The following is a 21,561-nucleotide window of genomic DNA, read 5'->3' as shown; positions in this document are numbered from 1 at the left end:
GTAGCCAAACTTGCATAAGCCTTTGTTTGCAACTTCTTAGTTGCACGTGTGGGTCCTGCTGTTCCTCTGATTTTTTTGTTTGTTGCCATTTAACCTCACTCCTGTCAGTAGAACTGCGTTAGAATGTCTTGAATTTCATTTTATGAAAAAAACTTTCTGTAAGTGTATATTTGTTTTCTCTTAGTTTTTGTAAGCTCTGATCTCAACCGTGTTTCCCTCATAGTGACAACATAATTCAAAATTTGTGAGAGTAAATGGAGAATTTATCATTGAGAATCAAGGTGGTTTTCCTTCTGTTTTTCATTGCTCTGAAGTTGGTTTTAGGTCTTGAGCTGAGTGGTCTGATTGAACTCTTGTTCCCTTAGCCGTGGTCCTCTTTGCTCAGGAACTGGAACAGTCTTGCTGTAACTCATCCCGGATACATGGCTTTCCTGACGTATGATGAAGTAAAAGCTCGGCTCCAGAAGTTCATTCACAAACCCGGAAGGTCAGTTCCTTGAAGCAAAGAGGTTTATCCTCCTATATTTTATTCTCTTGTGACCTTTGCCAGAAAGGAGGAAACACGATCTTGTGTTAGTTCCCCAGCGGCCACGTTTCTTTACTGGGATTGCTATCTGTTCACCAGAGGAATTGACGGATTCAGATCTTAGGGTTTGATAAATGCTTTCAAGCCACTTAAAAATTGAGCTTATGTGTTTCTTGCTTTTGCTCTGTAGTCATCGTAGAATCTATCATTGGTGGTCCTTTTGATTTTTGTCTCTGTCTCAGCTTCCACCCGAATACAAGTATGTAAAAGGTTCTGTTCCTCACTGTTCACAGTTACATTTTCCGGCTCAGCTGCACTCGTCTGGGTCAGTGGGCTATTGGGTATGTCACTGCTGACGGGAACATTCTCCAGACAATCCCACACAATAAACCTCTCTTTCAAGCCCTGATTGACGGCTTCAGGGAAGGCTTGTGAGTATCTACTGTTTGTCATCTGCTGGAGTCTAGGAACTTAGGGGTTGTGAAACTTGATCATCAGTGACTTTATTCCAGGGTTCTTTTACAGTTTAAGATTCAAGGAGCATCTTAACAGGTTATATTGTTTTGACCTCAGGTTCTGTAGGACTTTTGTTTTTATTTAAAAGGAGTCATAGGGGTTGGCAAACTATGGCTCGTAGCTGTTGTTAGCTATGAGGCTGGCTGTTGTGGTACAGCCCGCACCTAAGACAGGTTTTCCCTTTTCAAGTGTTACTTAAAAAACAGCAACCAGAGAAGAATACATGACACAGACAGATTTACGTGGCTTGCAGAGCCAAAAATTGTTACCGTCTGGCCCTTTACTGAAAAAGTTGTCAGCCTCTCAGACAATAGAGCCTGGGGCGTTGTGGCCTAGAGAAAGAGCTATCAGTGTTTGGGAATATCTTCTTGGAACTGTTCTGTTTTTGTTTTGTTTTGGTTTGGTTTGTTTTTAGAGAGAGAGAGAGTGCAAGTGGGGGAGAGGGGCAGAGGGAAAGAGAGAGAATCTTAAGCATGCTCCATGCTCAACATGGAGGCCGATGTGGGGGTTGATCCCTCAACCCTGGGATCATGACCTGAGCCGAAATCAAGAGTCGGATGCTCAACCTACTGAGCCAGCAGGCGCCCCTGTATGTTTTTTGAAGTATTAGTAAGATACATCTTTGTACTTATGCAAAACTACCCTTTTAGAATGAGAGAATTGCTGGATAAAATTTGTCTGTCTTGGTAGCAGTTACAAATTAGCTTTAGTAAAACCCCGAGGCTGGTTACTCTTTTTACAGCTATCTGTTTCCAGATGGACGGAATCAGAATCCTGACCTGACAGGCTTGTGTGAACCAACTCCCCAAGACCACATCAAAGTGACCCAGGTGAATTTTGTTGTATGGTATAACCATAGCTCTGGAGGCAAGCTTTTGTATGTACTTTACAGAACTGACCGTTCTATTGTATTAAGTGATTGAAACATTTACATTTATGTATTTTTATCCTTTTTTTAATGTTTATTTTTGAGAGAGACAGAGGGCAAGTGGGGGACGGGCAGAGAGAGAGGGAGACAGAATGTGAAACAGGCTCCAGGCTCCGAACTGTCAGCACCGCGCCCAACGTGGGGCTCGAACCCACGAACCTCAAGATCATGACCTGAGTGGAAGGCGGGTGTTTGAGCCACCCGGGCACCCCAGAACATTTACATTTTAAACCATTGACTAGATTAGTGAATTTATGTGTGTGTGGTTTCTCTAAAGAACTTAAAATACGACCGAGACCGAGTGCTTTTTTTCTCTTTTAACGAGAGACTATTGACCACTTTCGTACAAGCAAAATTTGTATAGAAAATAAGTCTGTAGTTTTTCTGTTGTTAGTATTTACAGATACAATCAGTAACAGTACAGTTACGGTTCAACAAATACCTGAATGGGCTGAGTAATCTCTTTAATTTCTTTTTAATCAAAGGAACAATATGAATTATACTGTGAGATGGGCTCCACATTCCAACTGTGTAAAATATGTGCTGAAAATGATAAGGATGTAAAAATCGAGCCCTGTGGACACCTCATGTGCACGTCCTGTCTTACGTCCTGGCAGGTATGGATCCAAAGCATGCATTTCCCCAGCTGTGTAATCACTCTGAAGAATTGGGGATTGTGTATCCTTTACAGATAAAAAGGATGACCTGGCTTGTGGGGTAGGTTTTAAATTTTTGATTTCTTTTTTCGTCTCTAGGAAATGCATTTCCCAGTGGACAGATCTTGTCAGTACTTTGAGACGTGTCTGTTACCTTCTCCTGTTTCCTCCGCAGGAATCAGAAGGCCAGGGCTGTCCTTTCTGCCGATGTGAAATTAAAGGTACTGAGCCCATTGTGGTAGATCCGTTTGACCCTAGAGGAAGTGGCAGCCTGCTGAGGCAAGGAGCCGAGGGAGCTCCCTCCCCAAATTATGATGACGATGACGACGAACGAGCTGATGATTCTCTCTTTATGATGAAGGAATTGGCTGGTGCCAAGGTAAGACTGCAGTGCAAGAGACTGTGACAAACTGCATGGTGAGTTGTGCTCTAAAGCGATAGAGCACCTGCTGACATCGATCTACAAGGGGTCACAGTAGCTTATGTTTACTATTTGTTATGTGAGAGATACCATGTTAAGCACTTCCCTTATTTTAACTCCTACAGTCCTATACTCCTGTCTCCTCCAACAACCGAGGAGTAGATACTACTCCTCTCATTTAGCAGATGAAGAAACCAAGTCATGGCAAGGTTAAGGAATTTGCTGACAGTCACACTGCTACTGAGTTGAACCGGGGTCTGTGGCCAGACATTCCGCCTTTAAGGCCCATGCCCTGTGTCCTAGACTGGGCTTTACTCACGTAGCTTGTTGGAGAAAATGAGGGGAGTATAAAAAAATGGGACCCTGTTTTGCTGCTGTGAGGGGAATGCGGTCTTCTTGCCTTCTTTCCTAATTAATGTCTTGGCATTAGAAGGTTAGGTTGCGGGGGGGTGGGGGGGCTGAGGCACTGTTAGTAACCAAATAAATGACAACTGGCGGTAGGAAGTATTACGTAGAAACTAAACAAACTGGAAAGGCCCTGGTAAAGAGAGGAAACATAAAGGCCGGGAAAGGATGGGATCAAATTCTGTAACATGAGTAGGTAGGGTAAAACAGATTTATTCCCGAGTAAGAAGTAAGGCGGTCCTTGAAGCTTTTAGCCAAAATAGGGCAAACAAAAGCTTCTGATACGCTTTAGGTTCTCTAGTTTAGAGTGTTACAGATCATCAGCAGCTTTCTTTCATATCATCCCCTTACTGCCTGGCACATAGTAGGTGCCCAGTAAGTATCAAAAGAATGGATTGATCTCTTAAATGATTGCATCCATTGTGTCTCCTCTCTGTTCTCAGTGCCACTGCCTTATTTCAGGCTGTCCTCCTTATCTCTTCCTGCTTCCAGAACCGTTGGTCTACCGTGCAGACTTGACCACCTCATTCCTTTGCCTCATACTCTTACCACAGACTTCTCATTACTTCATGGGTTAAGCCATTCTCCTTTCCAGGCACTTTGCCCTTATAATCCTTTCTGCTTTATGTTTTATGGTCCAGCAAGGCCAAACCACTAAAAATCTCTCCATGCTTTTGTCTTGGTAGTTTCTATGTAATTTAGTGGAGATTTCATTTCCTAGGAAACCTTTCCAGACTGTTCCCTGCCTCCTCCACCCCTAGTTCACATGTATTTACACACACATCTAGGTCTGGCCGGGTGTCTCTAGGACGCTGACTATGTCCGCCATAGAACTTACCACCTTGTAATATTTTATAAATGTATTTCCTGGTATGTTATAAATTCCCAGAAAGCAAGAGCCATGTCTCATTTGTAATTTACTACTCAAAATTGAGCTCTTAGTAATTGTTTTGAATGTTTGGGATTGAAACCGCTTCAGAACAGGATTGATAAATCTATCTATACTGTATCAATAATGGATAGTTGAGGAAATCTGGAGTGAGGTGTACATTTTTGGTTTTTTGAAGTGGACAGATTTTTTTTGAAGTTTTGGCCTCTTAAAACAGGCTCTTTGGTTCCATTTTAAGAGATTAATTTGGCCTCTAAAGCAGTTTTATATTCTTACATAAATTTCTGTGTGTTCATTCATGAAAATTTATTCGTAACTCCTGGAATATTAGGGAAGCTGAATAAAAGGATAAAGAGGTGAACTTTCATGGATGTATTGGTTTGAAATTAAAATTACCCCTTTATGAAATTTTATAGATGAGTGATACTGTGGAGAAATAGGCGTCACATTCAGTGTTGATGTGGGTACAGATTAGCCCATCTTTTTGGAGGACAATTTGACATCTATCGAAATGTGTAATGTTTAAACTAGCAATTTCAGTTTTAGCGATTTATCCTGAATGGGACACCTGGGTGGCTCAGCCGGTTGAATGTCCGACTTGTGTATTCCGCTCAGGTCGTGATCCCAGGGTCGTGGGATCAAGCCCCACGTTGAGCTCTTTGCTCAGTGTGGAGCCTGCTTAAGATTCTTCCTCTTTCCTCCTCCCCTGCTTGCACGAGTGCTCTCTCTCTCTCAAATTAAAAAAAAAAAAAAAAAAGAAATACTCAGATAAGCACACAGAGATGTGGATGTAGTTATTCTTACAGCATTATCTGCAACAATGAAAAATCAGAATGAATTCACATGTCCAGCAGTAAGAAATTATGATACATCCATGTGCTTGTATTCTATGGCTGCTGTAACAAACGACTACAAATTTGGCAGCTGAAAACAACACAAACTATTGTTACAGTTTCCAAGAAGGTGGGAAGTGCAACACACGTGCTGTCAAGCTAAAATCAGGCTGTCAGCAGGTCTGTAGTTCTGTCTGTAGGCTCTAGGGAAAGATCCATTTCCTTTCTTATTTGGATTTGGCAGAGTTTAGTTCTTGCCAGTTGTAGGATCAAGATCCCTGTGTCTTTGCTGGCTGTCAGCTGGTGCTCTTCCCAGCTTCCAGTGGTCAGCTGCATTCTTTGGATCCTGGACTCCTTTCCTCCTCCTCCTGCCTTATCTCTCAGAGGTTCTCTGCTTTTAAGGACTCTTGGGATTAGATGGGCCCATGCTGATAATCCAGGGTAATTCCCCCATCTCAAGATCCACACCCTTAATCATACCAGCAAAGTTCCTTTTACCAAGGAAAGTAAGGTATCCACAGTTGCTGGGTTTTAGGGTGTGCATGAACATCTTTGGGCTGGGGGACAGGGAATCCTCATTCTGGCTACCACAGTCCACATAGTGGAATCCTCTGCAGAAGGAGTTCAGTTTACATACACTTCAGTGGAAAGCTGTCTCATGTATATATCTATATATAGATTTTAAAGTTTATTTATTTTGAGAGAGAAGGAGAGAATGTGAGCATGGAAGGGGCAGAGAGAGAGAGAGAATCCCAAGCAGGTTCTTCGGTGTTATCACAGAGCCCCATACAAGGCTCCATCCCATGAACTGTGAGACCGTGACCTGAGCTGAAACCAACCGAGCCACCCAGACACCCCTAATGTATATTGTTTTAAAAATAACCGTATACTATATATAGTGTCACCTTATTTTTGTAAAAAAAAAAAAAAAAATTGCTTGTAAAAATTTTTCTTAATGTGATCTGTATGAATGGTTTTAAATTTATTCATTTAAATAAAATATAAATAAAAAGTATACTGTAAGAATTCAAATCAAGAAAAAACAGCTTCGTGTATTACCAGTTGGCTATTCCATAATTTATTTATAGTCTTTCCTGTTTTAAAAAAGATTTTATTTTTAATTAATCTCTGCACCGAACATGGGGCTTGATCTCACGACCCTGTGATCAAGAGTTAGATGTTCCACCAACTGAGCCAGGTACCTCAGTTTATGTAGTCTCTCTCTCTCTCTCTCTCTCTCTCTCTCTCTTTTTTAATTTATTTTTGAGGAAGAGTGTGTGAGCAGGTGAAGGGCAGAGAGAGAGGGAAAGAGAGACAATCCCAGGCAGGCTCTGTGCTGTCATTGTGGAGCCTAGGTTGGGGCTTGAACTCAGGAACTGTGAGACCATGACCTGAGCCAAACCAAGAGTTGGATGCTTAACTGACTGAGCCACCCAAGCGCCCCCAATTTACGCAGTCTCTCAATGAACATTTTGTATTATTTCGAGACTTTTTATGCAGGCTGGTGTTCTCTTGCAAGTCTGTCTGTATGATAAATTTCAAGCGGTGGGATTGCTGAATGAAAGTGAATGTACGTTTAGACTCTTTGATGGAGGAAAAGATACAGTTAGGGGAGAGGCACAGGGGAGTTTCACAGAGACAGTGCTGTTGCATTTCTTAGATGTACTTACGTAGGTGTTTATTATTCTTTGCATTTGTATGAATAAAATATTTTATGAAAATATTTAATTTTTTTTGTGTAGATACTAAAATTTATCCCCGGTTTTTTTGTTGTAAAATCACTCCCAAAGGTAAATGAGACTAGGAGAGTGCCTGTTTCATCATGTCCTGGGTAGCTGCTGTTTTTTGTTGCTGTTTTATTTTGGTTCATTTTTAATACAGTGGATCTACTTACTACAAAATCCAAATGATAAATGCGTGTGGATTTTCTGGTAAGTGTAAAAGAATTGCTAGAAGGCTGACAGAAACCTTGGCTCCCTGCCTCCACCGCGCTCCCTTCAGCTCCTCTGGGTGCCCACTCAGATTTGTTAGTTCTTGAACCCTTCATGCCATCTACTTACACTGCTTTCTTTTGCCTCCTCAGTAGTAGTCTCTGTTCACTTCAGGTGTTGTAGAAAAGGGTTTATTATCTCCCTCCTTCCTCCACCATATCTCCCTATTACATTTGAGTGGTTTGGGGCCAAATCACTATTCGGTGTGTAAGGGTTTTGCTCCCTGACTCTCCAAGTAATACGCGACGATGCAATTGCTGTTGTTTTCTCACATGACCTTCTGCTCTTCTTGGGATAATCGCTTTATTTTTATTTCCTGAGTTTTCCGTCTGTACCTGTCACTGCCAAGGCTTCCCAAGCTGTCCGATAGCCTCTTAATTCTCTGAATACAGTACGTAGTGTATAATACAGTGTAGGACCATATGAGAGTCTTTCACGTTCCAGCCCCAGCCTGGACTTTCTGGGGGTGCTGCAACCCAGCCCCTGGAGCCTTCCTCTCACCCCCGTGAAACCTCCGTGTCGCTCCTTTCTGTGGAAGTGCCTGTGAAACACGTCTCCCATGTTCCCTCTTTCTTGCTTTACTTCCTTGTTTGGGTGGAGTATCTCTTCCAAAAGGTGAGAGGTAAAATTTTTGAGACGTTTGATACCTTACAGTGTCTTTGTTCAACCTTCAGACGGACTGGTTACAGAATAGTAGGTTGAAAAAGACTCAACTCTCAATGGTTACGGCTTCACTTCGCTTGTAGGTTCTAGTTTGCTGTTTGGTGTCCCCTTTCCCTGTCCCCAAGAAACTTTTAGGTTATTTTCCTTATCCTTAATTCCTTGAAAATGTAAGGGCCTTTTTGGTTTATTTATTTGCTTGTTTGTTGTGGGTTTTTTCCTTCATTGGGCTAACTGTGCAGTAAAACCTTCCTATGGATATTTGTGTCCGTTAGGTCTCAGAAACATTCTTGTTTCATTTCTCTGATAATTTCTCCCCTGTGTTTTTCTCCTTTTCTGGAACTTTCATAGATGTTGAGATAAAAGAACACTGCACGGATCAGTTGTGATGGTGAGACATGAACTAAAGAGTATGATTAGCTCAACCTCTGCACTTCAGGAATGAGAACGAGGATAGATGGCGAGAGGGGTTGAAATAGGCTGGCTTAGCCGGTGCAACGAGTGACTCTTGGGATTGTGAGTTCAAGCCCCATGTGGGGTATAGAGATCACTTAAAAATAAATCTTCAAGGCAGAGCGGGCCTTTCAGATTGGGAAACAACTTGAACAAAGGTGAGGAGGTAGGAATTCCTGAGTTGAGACATTGGGAAAGTGAGTTAGTGTTGGATGGTGTTTTGAGCGACTGCATATTGAAGGATGGCTAAGCTGGTAATGGTGAGCAAAAGGATTTGGCGAGATAAGAAACCAGAAGTTGGGACAATTGCTGGAAGCTGGCTTTAATAAAGCGGGTCTGGGATTGGTGAGCAGAACGAAAAGGCGCATAAAGATACGAGACTCTTCCATGGAGAAATCCGGATACAGCGACTGGCTAGAAACTAATGGAGAAGTGAGAATTGGCCTGACTGATAACGGCTCACTTTCTTAACCCTTGAGGTGCCTGGCTGCTGCAGCTGCATCGCTCGTGCACCACTGAGTCGGAGCCCCGTTTCCTTAGGCCGGAGTACAGCAGGTAGCTGATGAGGGCTTTCTTTGCCCTCCTTTACAAACCACTCAGCATTAATGGCAGGACTAAGGGTGTGAACGGTTTTTTTTTTTGTTTTTTGTTTTTGTCATTTTACGTAAGTGCTTGTAATACATATTTGCCCATATTCCATCTGTATTGCTTCCTGGAAGGGAACACAAATGCCAAGTAGCATTTTGTATGAATTATGCATCTCTTTTGATCGCTTACCTGGAAACGCTTATCAGCTACTCGTCACCCTGCGATAGGCACAGACATGTATTGCTTCGACCAGTTTGGCACCTCATATTTTAAGAACACAGATTGATAAAAAATATTAATCCCTTTGCATTACTGAATTGAAATAACTGGTTTCTTCAGAAGGACGCAAGATGCTTTTTAGCAATCCTGTTGGTTGTTTTCCTCTTAAAACACCTTTATTTATTTATTTATTTATTTCGATCATAACAACCCATGGAGAATTTATCATCTTTGATCTCTTTCATTGTCCTGTGCCCTTAAATGTTTTTTTTTCCCAGGTGACTTGTTGAAAGGTTAACGTCTGCTCCTTTCTTTTTTATATGGGCTCGTATTTGTAAACTTGAAAAGATTTTTTTCTCTCCAGGTGAGGATGTGGAAAATTATAACACTTGTTTTCGGATGTAAACTAAGAAGCTTTTTGTAGCACAGCCATTTTTAGATCCTTGCCTGTAACTTGCATCTGTCTGGTGTTTCTGTGATTGAGAGCGCCCTCTTATGGTGACACAGAACTGATTCAGGAAGTCTGAGCCATTGGCCGTTCTAGTCAGCGTTCATCTAGCACTTGCTGTCTACAGCTTTCGGAGGAGTTGAAAGATGCCACTCCCTCAAAACAAGAATAACCTATTAGGAAATTTTATTTGTGTCAGGTGGAACGGCCTCCCTCTCCATTTTCAGTGGCCCCGCAAGCCTCCCTTCCCCCGGTGCCGCCGCGACTTGACCTTCTGCAACAGCGGGTGTCTATTCCTTCAAGTGCTTCTGGGCTTGGAAGTGCTTCTAAGGTAAGACGTTATCCGTTTCTACGGTTTTCTGATTCGTTGTTGTGGATTAGTGGGCTTTGTGTGTGTGTGGTGGTGATTGTTGGGTGTTTTGTTGTTGTTTTTGATTAGTGGGTTTTGATTGATTTGCTTTCATCCTGCGTCCACAGGCAGCTTCTGGCTCCCTTCATAAGGACAAACCATTACCGATACCTCCCACACTTCGAGATCTTCCACCACCGCCCCCTCCAGACCGGCCATACTCTGTTGGAGCAGAAAGCCGGCCTCAGAGACGCCCCTTGCCTTGCACACCAGGCGACTGTCCGTCCAGGGACAAACTGCCCCCTGTTCCCTCTAGCCGCCTTGGGGAATCATGGCTGCCTCGGCCGATCCCCAAAGTACCAGTGGTCGCTCCAAACGCTGGTGACCCCTGGACAGGTAGAGAATTAACCAACCGGCACTCACTTCCATTTTCATTGCCCTCACAAATGGAGCCCAGAACAGACGTGCCTAGGCTTGGAAGCACATTCAGTGTGGATACCTCCGTGGTGAGTCCTGCTTTTGAAATTATTTAGCCTGTTAACAAATATTTGTGGATGGCATTTCATGGGTCGCACTTTTGTCTACGTTTTGTATAGAATTCAGAAATAATAAAACGTAATCCCTACGCTCAGAAGTATATATACCCTCAAGAAGTGTATTAATAGATCAGATAAGGCATGTTTGTAAATACTGCAATATGTATGTGGGTGCGTGCGTATGTGTGTATATATGTAGGTATGGCTGGATTCGTGTAGTGTAAATAGAAAACACTTCAGTTTTGGAGAAAGGAGAGGTTATTTCCAAATAGAGCAATCATGAGGGCTTTATGGAACGAATGGCATCTGAATTTGAAGTGTTCTTTCCCAAGTGGATAGTTTTAAGGTCAGAGCCACAGTGACACAAATGCTCGAGGTGTGTTGTGGGATTAGAAGTAGGTTAATACGAGTGGAGCAGAAGATTTGTGTATCGGAGTGGGGAAAAGGTCATGAAAGGAGCGTTAATACTAGATTAGAGGACCTTGAAAATCCCATCAAGGCCAAAAGAATTTGAATTTCTTTGGTAGGAAATGAGCATCTGAAGGTTTTAAGTCAGCGGAGTGACATGAGCAAAATGATGGTTTCAAGAGGTACATGTAGTAGCATTATGTAAAATAGATTGCTGAAAGGATAGATTGAAAAAAGGCTAGTAGTTCATTGAATAAGCATGAGAAAAGGGTCCAGACCTGGGCGTGGGGAGGTGTATCTGTTTTTGGGGGGTTCGTTTATGTATGTACTCAACAAGAAATCTTACCCTTAGAAAGTTTACATTCTGGTGGAGTAAAGACAAAATAAACTCGGTAAGTTAATGAAACACAGGATGTTGGGTGCTGATGAGTGCCGTGGAGGAAAATAGCTCAACACAGGGTTGTAGGGATAGCTGGAGTCGGGCTGAGGGGTACGTGGAGGGATGGGGTACAGTTCTGAGCAAAGACCTGGAGCCCGCTGTGCTGATTCTCAGGGAGACCATTCCAGGATGAAGGGGAAGCCAGTGAGTTTGGGAGAGTCTGTGAGGAATCACAAAGGGGCTTATAGAGCTGATGCTAAGTAAGCAAGAGAGAGAATGGTCTAGTGCACATTTCATTACCCCGTGTTCTCTTGTATATGCGAGCGGTGTTATTTCTTGTGTGCTGTACGGATAGTTGAAGGTTAATTAGCAGTATAACTAAGTAGTAATGCTGGCAGTCTCCTTCAGACAAATAAAAAGAGAGAATGGTCTGTGAGTAGTGAAGCTGAGGAATGCTGTGGCCCTTAAATGAACTGCATATTTCTTGGTTGCAAGAGAAGGGGGAGAGTGGCTTACATTTAAGTGGCATCTGTGTGATAGGCAGTCTAATTAGAATAAATTAGACTGGACTTTCTGGTGGCATCATTGTAGACAGAGGTACAGGTATTTAAAATTAGAAATGGTATTTGTGGAGACAGCCACTTTCCTCAAATCTAGAATTGAAACCATAAACCCCATCTCCTTGGCTCTTTTTAGATCTCTGTCTTCCTAACCCTTACATTTAGACTTTCTTCAGAGCCTGAAAGCAGTCCTACTCTTGGTGGGATGCAATAACCCGTAAGCACAGCGTTGAGAGTGAGGTGTGTGTCTGTGTTACTGTTCTTGTTATTTTGAATAAGTTAAATAAATAAGAGGAGATACTGAGCAGTGTTAAGAAGGTTCTTTTTCACCACTTTTCTTTCCAGAATATGAATAACAGCCCATTAGCAGGTTCAGAGTTTGAGCACCCCAAAATCAAACCTTCTGCGTCTGCCAGTGCCATTTATTCTCTGGCTGCCAGGTAAGTACTAAAGCTGTATTTCAATTTTTTTTTTTTAAACATTTACTTATTTTTGAGGGAGAGAGAGAGAGAGAGAACGAACACACAACAGGGGAAGGGCAGAGAGGGACTGAGACACAGAATCTGAAGCAGGCTCCAGGCTCTGAGCTGTCAGCACTGAGCCTGATGTGGGGCTCGAACTCACGAACTGTGAGATCATGACCTGAGCTGAAGTTGGATACTTAACGGACTGAGCCACCGAGGTGCCCCTAAAGCTGTATTTCACCGTGGAGTTGGTACTGTTAAAACAGCTCACTCACGGAATTTAGAAAACCCACAGGAGTATAAAGAAAATAAAAATTGATCTGTATTTGTATCAATTCAGAATTATTATATTTTCTGTTTTGGACTAATTTTTTTTCTCTGTGCATGTTCTCTGTCTTATTGGGCTTAACAATTTTATTCATCTTCTCAAAGAAGCAGTCTGGTTTTGTTGACTTTTGTAAAAACAATTCTTTTCTTAATTCTTACCATTTTTAATTTTAATTCTTAATTCTTCGGTGTCTTTTTTTGTGTGTGGCAAAAAAACACATGAACTGTACCATCTTGTTTATAAGCATACAGTTCAGCAGTATTAAATACATTCACTGTATTAAGTACATTATTAGTATTAAATATTAAATTAGTATTAACTATATTCACAACCATCACAACCATCCATGCTCATAACTCTTCATCTCGTAAAACGGAAACTCTGTACCTGGTAAATAGTAGCTCCCCATCCTTCCCTCCCACAGCCCCTTGCAGCCACCATTATACTTTTATGATTTTGACCACTCTACCACCTGTATAAGTGATACCATGCAGTACTTGTCTTTTTGTGATTTAACTTCACTTATCATCATGTCCTCATTCATGTTGTATAGTATTGCATAATTTCCTTCGTCTTTAAGGCTGAATAATATTCCCCTTGTATGCAGTATCCACCCCACCCTGTGCCTTATCTGCAGGGGGTGCATTTCAAGACCCCCAGTGAATGCCTGAAACCAAGGATAGTACCGAAACGTGTGTATGCTATGTTTTTTCTCTACGTACATACATGATGAAGTTTGATTTATAAATTAGGCACAGTAAGAGATTATCGACAATAACTGATCATAAACCAGGACAATTACAACAGTATGCTGTGATACAAGTGCGTGACTGTGGTCTTTCTCCGAATACCATACTGTACTCACCCTTCTTGGGGTGATGTGAGATGGTAAAATGCCCATGTGACGAGATGAAGTGAGGTGAGCGACGTAGGCACCGTGACGTAGTGTTAGGCCCCTATTGACCTTCATCAGGAGGAGGATCATCTGCTTCCAGACCGCAATTGACCGGGGAAGTCAAACCACAGAAAATAAAATTGCAGATAAAGGGTGACTGCTGGACCACATTTTGCCTATCCGTTCATCGGTGGACGGACACTTGGATCGCTTCCACGTTTCAGCTGTTGGCGAAGAGTTTGCCGTGAGTGTGGGGGAACAAGTACCCCCCAGGGCCCTGCTTCCAGTTCTTGTGAATATGTACCCAGAAGTCGTATTCCTGGATCATAGGATAATTCTTTCTTTAATTTTTTTGAGACCCTATTACACCATTTCCCGCAGCAGCTCTTGTACCATTTTCCACCCCCACCAACAGTGCACAAGGATTCCCGTTTCTCCACATTCTTGCCAACACCTGGTATTTTGGGGGTTTTTTGATGGTAGTCATTCTAATGAGGTGGTGTCTCATAGTTTTGATTTGCATTTCCCTAATGATTAGTGATATTGAGCATCTTTTGATGTATTTATTGGTCATTCACATATCCTCTTTGGAAAAATGTCTATTTAAGACATTTGATCATTTTTAATTTTTTATTTATTTAAAAAAAAAATTTTTTTTTTAACGTTTATTTATTTTTGAGACAGAGACAGAGCGTGAACAGGGGAGGGTCAGAGAGAGAGGGAGACACAGAATCCAAAGCAGGCTCCAGGCTCTGAGCTGTCAGCACAGAGCCCGACGTGGGGCTCGGATTCACGGACTGCGAGATCATGACCTGAGCTGAAGTCGGACGCTTAACCGACTGAGCCACCCAGGCGCCCCGACTCGTTTGTAATTTTTTAAATTTTGCTTATTTATTTTGAGAAAGAGAGAGCACAAGCAGGAGAGGGGGAGAGAGAAGGAATCCCAGGCTCCTTGTGCTTGACAGCACAGGAGCTCGAACCCAGTGAACTGTGAGATCTTGTCGTGAGCTGAAACCATCTGAGCCACCCAGGCACCTGCCTGTTTTTTAATTGGATTGTTTGTCCTTTCATTGTTGTCGTCAGGTTTTATAAGTTCTCTCTATATCCTGAATGTTAATCCTTTATCAGATGTGATTTGTGAGTAATTCCCTTCCATTCTGTGGGTTGCTATTTTATGGTGGATAGTTTTTCGATGCATAAAATATTTTAACATTTTTATGAAGTGGGGCATCCAGCTGGCTCAGTCAGTGGAGCATGTGACTCTTGATTTCAAAGTTGTAGGTTCGACCCCCATGTTGGGTGTAGAAATTACTTAAAAAAAAAATTGGTTGGGGGGGGTGGTGTCTGGGTAGCTCAGTCAGTTAAGCATCCAACTTAGCTCAGGTCATGATCTCATGATTTGTGACTTTGAGCCCTGCATCGGGCTCTGTGTCTGGAGCCTGCTTCAGATCCTGTCTCCCTCTCTTTCTCTGCCCCTCCCCTTCTCACGCTCTGTCTCTCAAAACAAATAAATTTGTTAAAAAGAAAAAAAAAAAATTAAAAAGTACAGTTACAAACCATTGCTTTCTTTCAGCATTTTAAGAATACCCCATTGTTTCTGTTGGAACATTAGCTCTCAGGCTAATGTTGCTTCTTTACAGGTAGTGTTTCTTTGCATGACTACTTAAGACCTCTTTGTCTTTGGATGCCAGTGCTGTTACTATAATACTTCTAAATAGTTTTCTTTATTCTTCTTAAGGTTTGTAGAGCTTATTGATTTTGTGATTTCATGTTTTAAAACCTGTTTTAGAAAATTTCAAGCCACTCTTTCTTAAAATAGACTGAACACTGCCATCTCCTTCCCTTCTCCTTCTGTGACCACAGTTACCTGAATGTCCCTCCTTTTTGACCGTGCCTCATACAGCTCTTAGGCTCTCTGCTGTTTTCCTTTCCTCTCTTTACTTTGATCTCAATAGTTTCTACTCTATTCCGGTTTCCTGATCTTCTCTTTTACAGTTTCTAACCTGCCCTGAATCCATCTGTTCAGTTTGTATTTTCAGATACTGTGTTTTAAGGTTCTGGAATTTCCACGTGATTTTTATTTTTATTTTTAATTTTTTTTTAACGTTTTATTTCTTTTTGAGACAGAGACAGAGCATGAATGGGGGAGGGTCAGAGAGAGAGGGAGACACAGAATCCGAAACAGGCTCCAGGCTCTGAGCTGTCAGCACAGAGCCCGACGTGGGGCTCGAACTCACGGACCGTGAGATCATGACCTGAGCCGAAGTCGGACACTTAACCGACTGAGCCACCCAGGCGCCCCTCCACGTGATTTTTAAAAATGTACGGATTCTAATTTTCTAATAAAATTCTCCATTCGTCTTTTTGTTACTGAACACGTGAAGAGTAATCTTTCAAAGGCCGTATCTGTGAACTCCAGCTTTGTCTCTCCAGGTTAGTGAGATAACCAAAGTATCAGTTGAGCCCTTCAGTTACTACCGTCTGCTCAGTTTCTCAGAATCTGCTGGCCTCTAGACACAGTTCAGAGGTTAGCTGCAGCTCCAGGGAAAACTATAGCAGGATTTCACACCTACTTCTCCCCTGTGCCCTTCTCTGGGATTTTTGGCCGCCCATGTCTTGGCCATCATGGAACCCCAAATTTCTAGTCCCTTTCTTCCTAGCCTGTTGAAACTGCCTTCACAGCTCAAGTTCAGAACCCCTGTATAGGGCTGGCTTTAAGGTATCCTGAGTCTTGGCCCCTTGAGTCTTGGCTGCCAGGCCACTCTCCAGTGCGTCCTTTCGTTTGTATTTCATCCTGCTTGTATAGCTGTTTCAGGCAGTTAGATGATGTTTGCGACTGGTTGTGTCTGTAGACATGTAAAATGTACGTATGTTTTAAATCAAGGTATGGTTTTAAAGTCTCCCTTTTCTTCACCTTAGCCTTTTATTTTGGGCATTTCTCCCTATCATTAAAAAAGTTCTTTAACAATCCAGTGTGTATAGCAGCATTATTAACAGTAGCCAAACTAGGAAGAGAGCCTAAATGTCCATCACCTGATGAATGGATAAAGAAGATGTGGTAGTACATATACAACGGAATACTACTCAGCCATCAAAAAGAATGAAATCTTGCCATTTGCAACAATGTGGATGGAGCTAGAATGTATTCTGCTAAGCAAGATAAGCCAATCAGAAAGACAAATACCATATGATTTCACTTATATGTGGAATTTAAGAAACAAAGCAGGTGAACATATGGAAGGGGGGAGGTAAGAGGAGAGGGAAACAAACCACAAGAGACTCTTAACAATAGAGAACAAACTGAGGATTGATGGAGGGAGGTGGGTGGCAGATGGGCTAGATGTGCAATGGGCATTAAAAAGGGCACTTGTGATGAGCACTGCATGTTGCATGTAAGTGATGAATCACTGAATTCTCCTGAAACCAATATTGCAACATATGTTAACTAAAATTAAAAAAAAAAAAAGGTTTTTCAAAATAGTCACTTTTAATGGTTATATAGCATCATATAACATTACATATTTAACCATTGCCCTGTTGGATATTTATTTTGTATAAAACCTCTTACCATAATAAATTTGCTTCATTGAACATCTTCACATAACCAGAGATACATCCAAAGTAGAATTACCAGGACAAGAGATTGTGAGTGTTTTGATGTATTGCCAAGATACTTAATGAGGAAGGAAGTGCAGTTGTATACTTTTATTAACATCATCAACAAAAAGATTCTAATACTTTAAAAAGTTTTTGCTTGCACCTTTAATGACCTTTTTCTCTCTATGGAAGTAATATGCTAAAGAATATTTAGAAAATAGAGATATGTGACACTGAAGAAATGAAAGTTATCCATAATCTTAACACCTAGGTTCAGACAGTGGTTAGCAATTTGAATATCTTCGTTGCCATTCTATGTGGGTATGGAATCCTATTGTACATGCGTTTTTTTCACTAGGAGGATCTTGAACATCCTAGGACATCATAATATAGTCTCCTACTACAGTGATTTTCAGGTTATTGCAAATGATTACAAAGCAGCAGAACTGACTTAATTGGAACCTTAGTAGGTAAAGTAGATAAGAACAGACTGACTGTGGTAGAAGGAAGTAGGCCTCTGAGGCTTCTGCTTGGAACCTCTAAGGCACTGAGGGACCCGGTTGGCTTCAGGTATATTGCTGCGTATGTGGTTCCAAAGTTACTTTATTCAGTACATTCTTATTTGACCGGTTATCACCTATTTTTATTTCCTTAGGGAAAATTCTTAGAAATGGAATTTCTGAGCCCGAGTGTATGCCTGTTTGGTTAAATATTTTTGCTGAATTACACTCCAGAAAAATTGTACCAATGTCTCATTTCTGACACTATTTGAAAGTACCATTTCCCTGTATCTTCACTAATACTTGATATTTTTTCTTAATCTTGATGGGTTTTTCCCATCAACAACTTGTTATGAAAAATTTCAAGCATAGAGTCAGGGTGACAGATTTTTACAGTGAACAGCCATATATTCCCCACCCGGGCTCTATTAACATTTTCTTATACTCACTTACACTTTTTTTTTTTTTTTTTTTTTTAATTTACATCCAAGTTAGCATATAGTGCAACAGTAATTTCAGGAGTAGATTCCTTAATGCCCCTTACCCATTTAGCCCATCCCCCCACCCAAAATCCCTCTAGCAGCCCTGTTTGTTCTCTGTATTTAAAAGTCTGTTATGTTTTGTCCACCTCCCTGTTTTTATATTATTTTTGCTTCCCGTCCCTTATGTTCATCTGTTTTGTATCTTAACTTCCTCATATGAGTGAAGTCATATATTTGTCTTTCTCTTGCGAATTACACTTAGCATAATACCCTTTAGTTCCATGTACTTTTTGTTTTTAAATCATCTCTGCACCCAGCGTGGGGCTCGAACCTACAATTCTGAGATTAAGAGTTACACATTGCAACAATTGAGCCAGCCAGGCACCCCTCTATATACTTGTGTCCCTACCAATCTGTCAGCCTTTCTTACTTCTTGGGCACGTTTCAGAGCAAATTGTAGATACTAATATGCTTCCACCCCAAAACTTCAGCACGCGGAACACAAAGTAATACGTAGACATAAGAAAAACCTGCAGTTAGATTATAGGGACTGTCGCCCTGTCTTAGGTTTCTGTAACATTTAAGTGTTTTATAATAAGCAGCTATTGCTTTTATAGTTGGGAAAAAGAAACATGGAGTAAATACAGACAAATCCAGTAGATGCTCCTTATCGAGTGTTTAGGATGTGCAAAAATACAAAGACGAAGGGAGGAGGTACACTCTTTAACTCACGTTCCCAGCAGCAGTTGTGTGTATGTGTGTGCGCTTGTTCACACGTGCATGTGTCTTGTTTGTTGATTTTTTTCCCCTGGTTTTGTCAAGTTTCTTGGGTGGGGGAGGGAGCAGGAGAAGTTTTGATTCCAGAGCTGCTAGGTGAGAGCTTCGGGTGGAATGGCAAGATCCCCAAAGCAGGAGTCAGAAGATGGGAGATGCCATCTCAGAATTGATGCTAACCTACCACTTGATCTCTCTTGATGTCAGATTTTTGTTTTCTAAAATGAGGAGAAAAGTGATTAAAGTAGGAGATAACCTATGAGGAAGCTTTCAACAAGCTGTATTAGTCTTTGAAACCATAGGTAGATGTTAAGAATTAGCATCTGGCATAGGTTCCTAGCATATTGTCAGAAGGCCACAGCTGCTGCTCGCTTCGTGCCTGGTGAGGGAAAAACTGGCACGCCAGCTCTTGGGCTGGGACCCCAGTTTATTTGGGGACTGAGACGAACCGGCTTCAAGCACTGTTCCCGTGTAGCCCATCTCAGACAACATAGCTGTGTCTGTGGTCAGCTGAAAGCAAAACTTGAAGTTAGTGTGTTTTGTAATAATGAACCTGTCTCGACCAGGAGAAGCAACAGTTCCCTAGGTGGCATGTGTTTTTCCGTCAGAAGTGAGTTGCGGCCTGTCTCGAAGGCTCTCATTTCACACTTGCACGTTTTGCAGCTTGTTTATCGTTTTCATTTTCTTTTTCTGTCTTCTTCCTCTCCCAGGCCTCTTCCTGTGCCAAAGCTGCCCCCCGGGGAGCAGGGTGAAAGTGAGGAGGACACGGAGTATATGACCCCCTCCTCCAGGCCTCTAGGACTTCCAAAACCGGATGGGAAATGGCCTTTGGACACAACCCAGAGTTCACGGTACGTTCACGATAGTCTTCTGGGAATTAAGTTGACACCACTCACCTGCCTAGCTGCTCCCTACGTGATGTTATCCGGCCAGAATGAAAGCAGAAAGACGTGTGGAGCCTACATACCCCAGCGTTTGGCCCCTCGCACCTAGAAGCAATTCCACTTACGCTTCCTCACTGTCACAGCAGTTACAAAACCACACGTCCATTGTGCATCGTAAGAGTCGATCCTGTGCCATTTGTTAGTGATCCTGGCAAAAGGAAAATGCTATCTTGATAGACTCAGGGTCTAGGATAGTTAAGAATAGACGAGGCTTAATAAGTTTGCAGATAACAGAGTTCTCTTTCTGAAGATCATATGCCACTTTCCTTCTGGTTCAGAGCGTGTGATTGTGACCAGCAGATTGATAGCTGTACATATGAAGCAATGTATAATATTCAGTCCCAGGCGGCACCGGCTGTCACAGAGAGCAGCACCTTTGGTGAGTAGCCATTCTGCTACTTTGAAAATCATTGATGTGCCATTGGAATGAGCCTGTCATACTTGGCTATTTGAGACAGCTTGATTCTAGGCAGAAACTTCTTTTAAATAATCTTCTTGGCAAAATATCTTTGATCCAGAGGCAGTAAAACCCTCTCCTCTGTTTTATTTCCTGTTCACGCAACTAGTTCCCTTTGTACTTTTTCATCCTTCCAGGGCCTAGAGACATTTGGGTTCTATGGCCTGGGCCCGCAATGCTGGCAGCTCCCTTTTATTTCCTTTGCTTTTTAGCATTGATGAAATTCTTTTGTGTGTGGGTGGTGAATACTCAATTCCCATATCAACTAGCTTACCAAGTTGAAAGTTCAAGAAGGCAGCACACACAGGCCCTCTGGCTGGTCTTGCGAGGTGAAACGCCAGTAGAAATGTTGAATGAATGCTATAAAATGACACTTGAGTCTTTGGCTTCAGTGGCTGTTAACCCTGACAAGGGTAGCCTTTACCACGTTCAGGAGAGCAGGGCTGCAGTGTCGGTGCAGATTGTGTTTTCTCTGTTCTTTTGTCTCCACCCGCGGGGCCTGCCATGGCGGTCAGGCCCAGGGTAGACCATTGGTAGCTTGCGTGCTGGACATGTGTGAACGAATGAGCTGCGTTAGAAGACGGGGTGTGTGTGTGAGAAGCAGAAGATAACCGCACAAACCGTTCTCTAGGTGAAGGGAATCTGGCCCCGGCCCACGCCAGCACCGGACCCGAGGAGTCTGAAAATGAGGAGGATGGCTATGACGTCCCCAAGCCGCCTGTGCCGGCAGTGCTGGCCCGGCGGACTCTGTCCGACATCTCTAACGCCAGCTCTTCGTTCGGCTGGTTGTCTCTGGAAGGCGACCCCACTGCAAGTGAGTCTCCAGGCCGGCCTGGGTTTGTGCTGAATGGCTGTGTGGCTCCCGGTTTGTATTGCAACAGAGGTGACTGCCTGGTGACAGTGCTTTTGTCACCAGATGTTAAGTCTGTTTTAGTCTGTGTGGGAGGAAAGGTGGTCCCGGGGTCTCCATTAGGAAGTTGAACTGTAGTCAGACTCTTTAGGATTCTGCCAGACTTAGAAACAAGGTTGTTCCTTAACCCGTGGCTGCTCCTGGCTGGTGCTAGGTAGGACGTCTGGTTCTTTGGGGTGCGTGTCATGACACCAGTAATGAAGCTTGATGGTTCAGAGCACGCATTCTTGACTTCCGGGCCCTGTCCCATTGGAACGAGGGCGCGCCGGCTCTGGAAGCACACTGAGTGGGCTCGGAGCCAGCTCACATTTGGGCCTTGACTCTCAGGGGCTGCCCTTGCACCTGTGGCTGCCTGGGAGGGCAGCAGCCAGAGTTGCTGTCACTTTGGAAATTGAAGACTGTGCTCAGGACAGCTGGCAAAAAAGATACATCCAGTTGCCCAAAC

The 21,561-nt window shown here is 42.6% G+C and overlaps 1 protein-coding gene and 1 non-coding gene across 5 annotated transcripts in view; both read left to right on the top strand.

Annotated features, from left to right (window-relative positions):
* Nucleotides 1-21,561, top strand: part of CBL (Cbl proto-oncogene) — an 83,782-nt gene that overhangs the window by 53,380 nt on the left and 8,841 nt on the right. For all 4 annotated transcript variants that reach the window (XM_027036719.2, XM_027036718.2, XM_027036717.2 and 1 more), the window contains 11 exons: nucleotides 366-487; nucleotides 820-957; nucleotides 1,785-1,872; nucleotides 2,456-2,587; nucleotides 2,802-3,005; nucleotides 9,733-9,864; nucleotides 10,011-10,388; nucleotides 12,111-12,205; nucleotides 19,516-19,656; nucleotides 20,028-20,128; nucleotides 20,838-21,020. In XM_027036719.2, coding sequence (XP_026892520.2) covers nucleotides 366-487; nucleotides 820-957; nucleotides 1,785-1,872; nucleotides 2,456-2,587; nucleotides 2,802-3,005; nucleotides 9,733-9,864; nucleotides 10,011-10,388; nucleotides 12,111-12,205; nucleotides 19,516-19,656; nucleotides 20,028-20,128; nucleotides 20,838-21,020 — 1,714 coding nt within the window. The remainder of the gene's footprint in view (nucleotides 1-365; nucleotides 488-819; nucleotides 958-1,784; nucleotides 1,873-2,455; nucleotides 2,588-2,801; nucleotides 3,006-9,732; nucleotides 9,865-10,010; nucleotides 10,389-12,110; nucleotides 12,206-19,515; nucleotides 19,657-20,027; nucleotides 20,129-20,837; nucleotides 21,021-21,561) is intronic.
* LOC113593284 (small nucleolar RNA SNORA19) lies at nucleotides 11,490-11,619 on the top strand. Its single transcript, XR_003413373.2, has one exon. It is a non-coding gene; the product is annotated as a small nucleolar RNA SNORA19 (small nucleolar RNA).

The sequence above is a fragment of the Acinonyx jubatus genome, chromosome D1, assembly GCF_027475565.1.
Source record: "Acinonyx jubatus isolate Ajub_Pintada_27869175 chromosome D1, VMU_Ajub_asm_v1.0, whole genome shotgun sequence".
Taxonomy (NCBI): domain Eukaryota; kingdom Metazoa; phylum Chordata; class Mammalia; order Carnivora; family Felidae; genus Acinonyx; species Acinonyx jubatus.
Note: the sequence above shows the minus strand (reverse complement) of the source record. Positions and strands in the feature narration are given on the sequence as shown.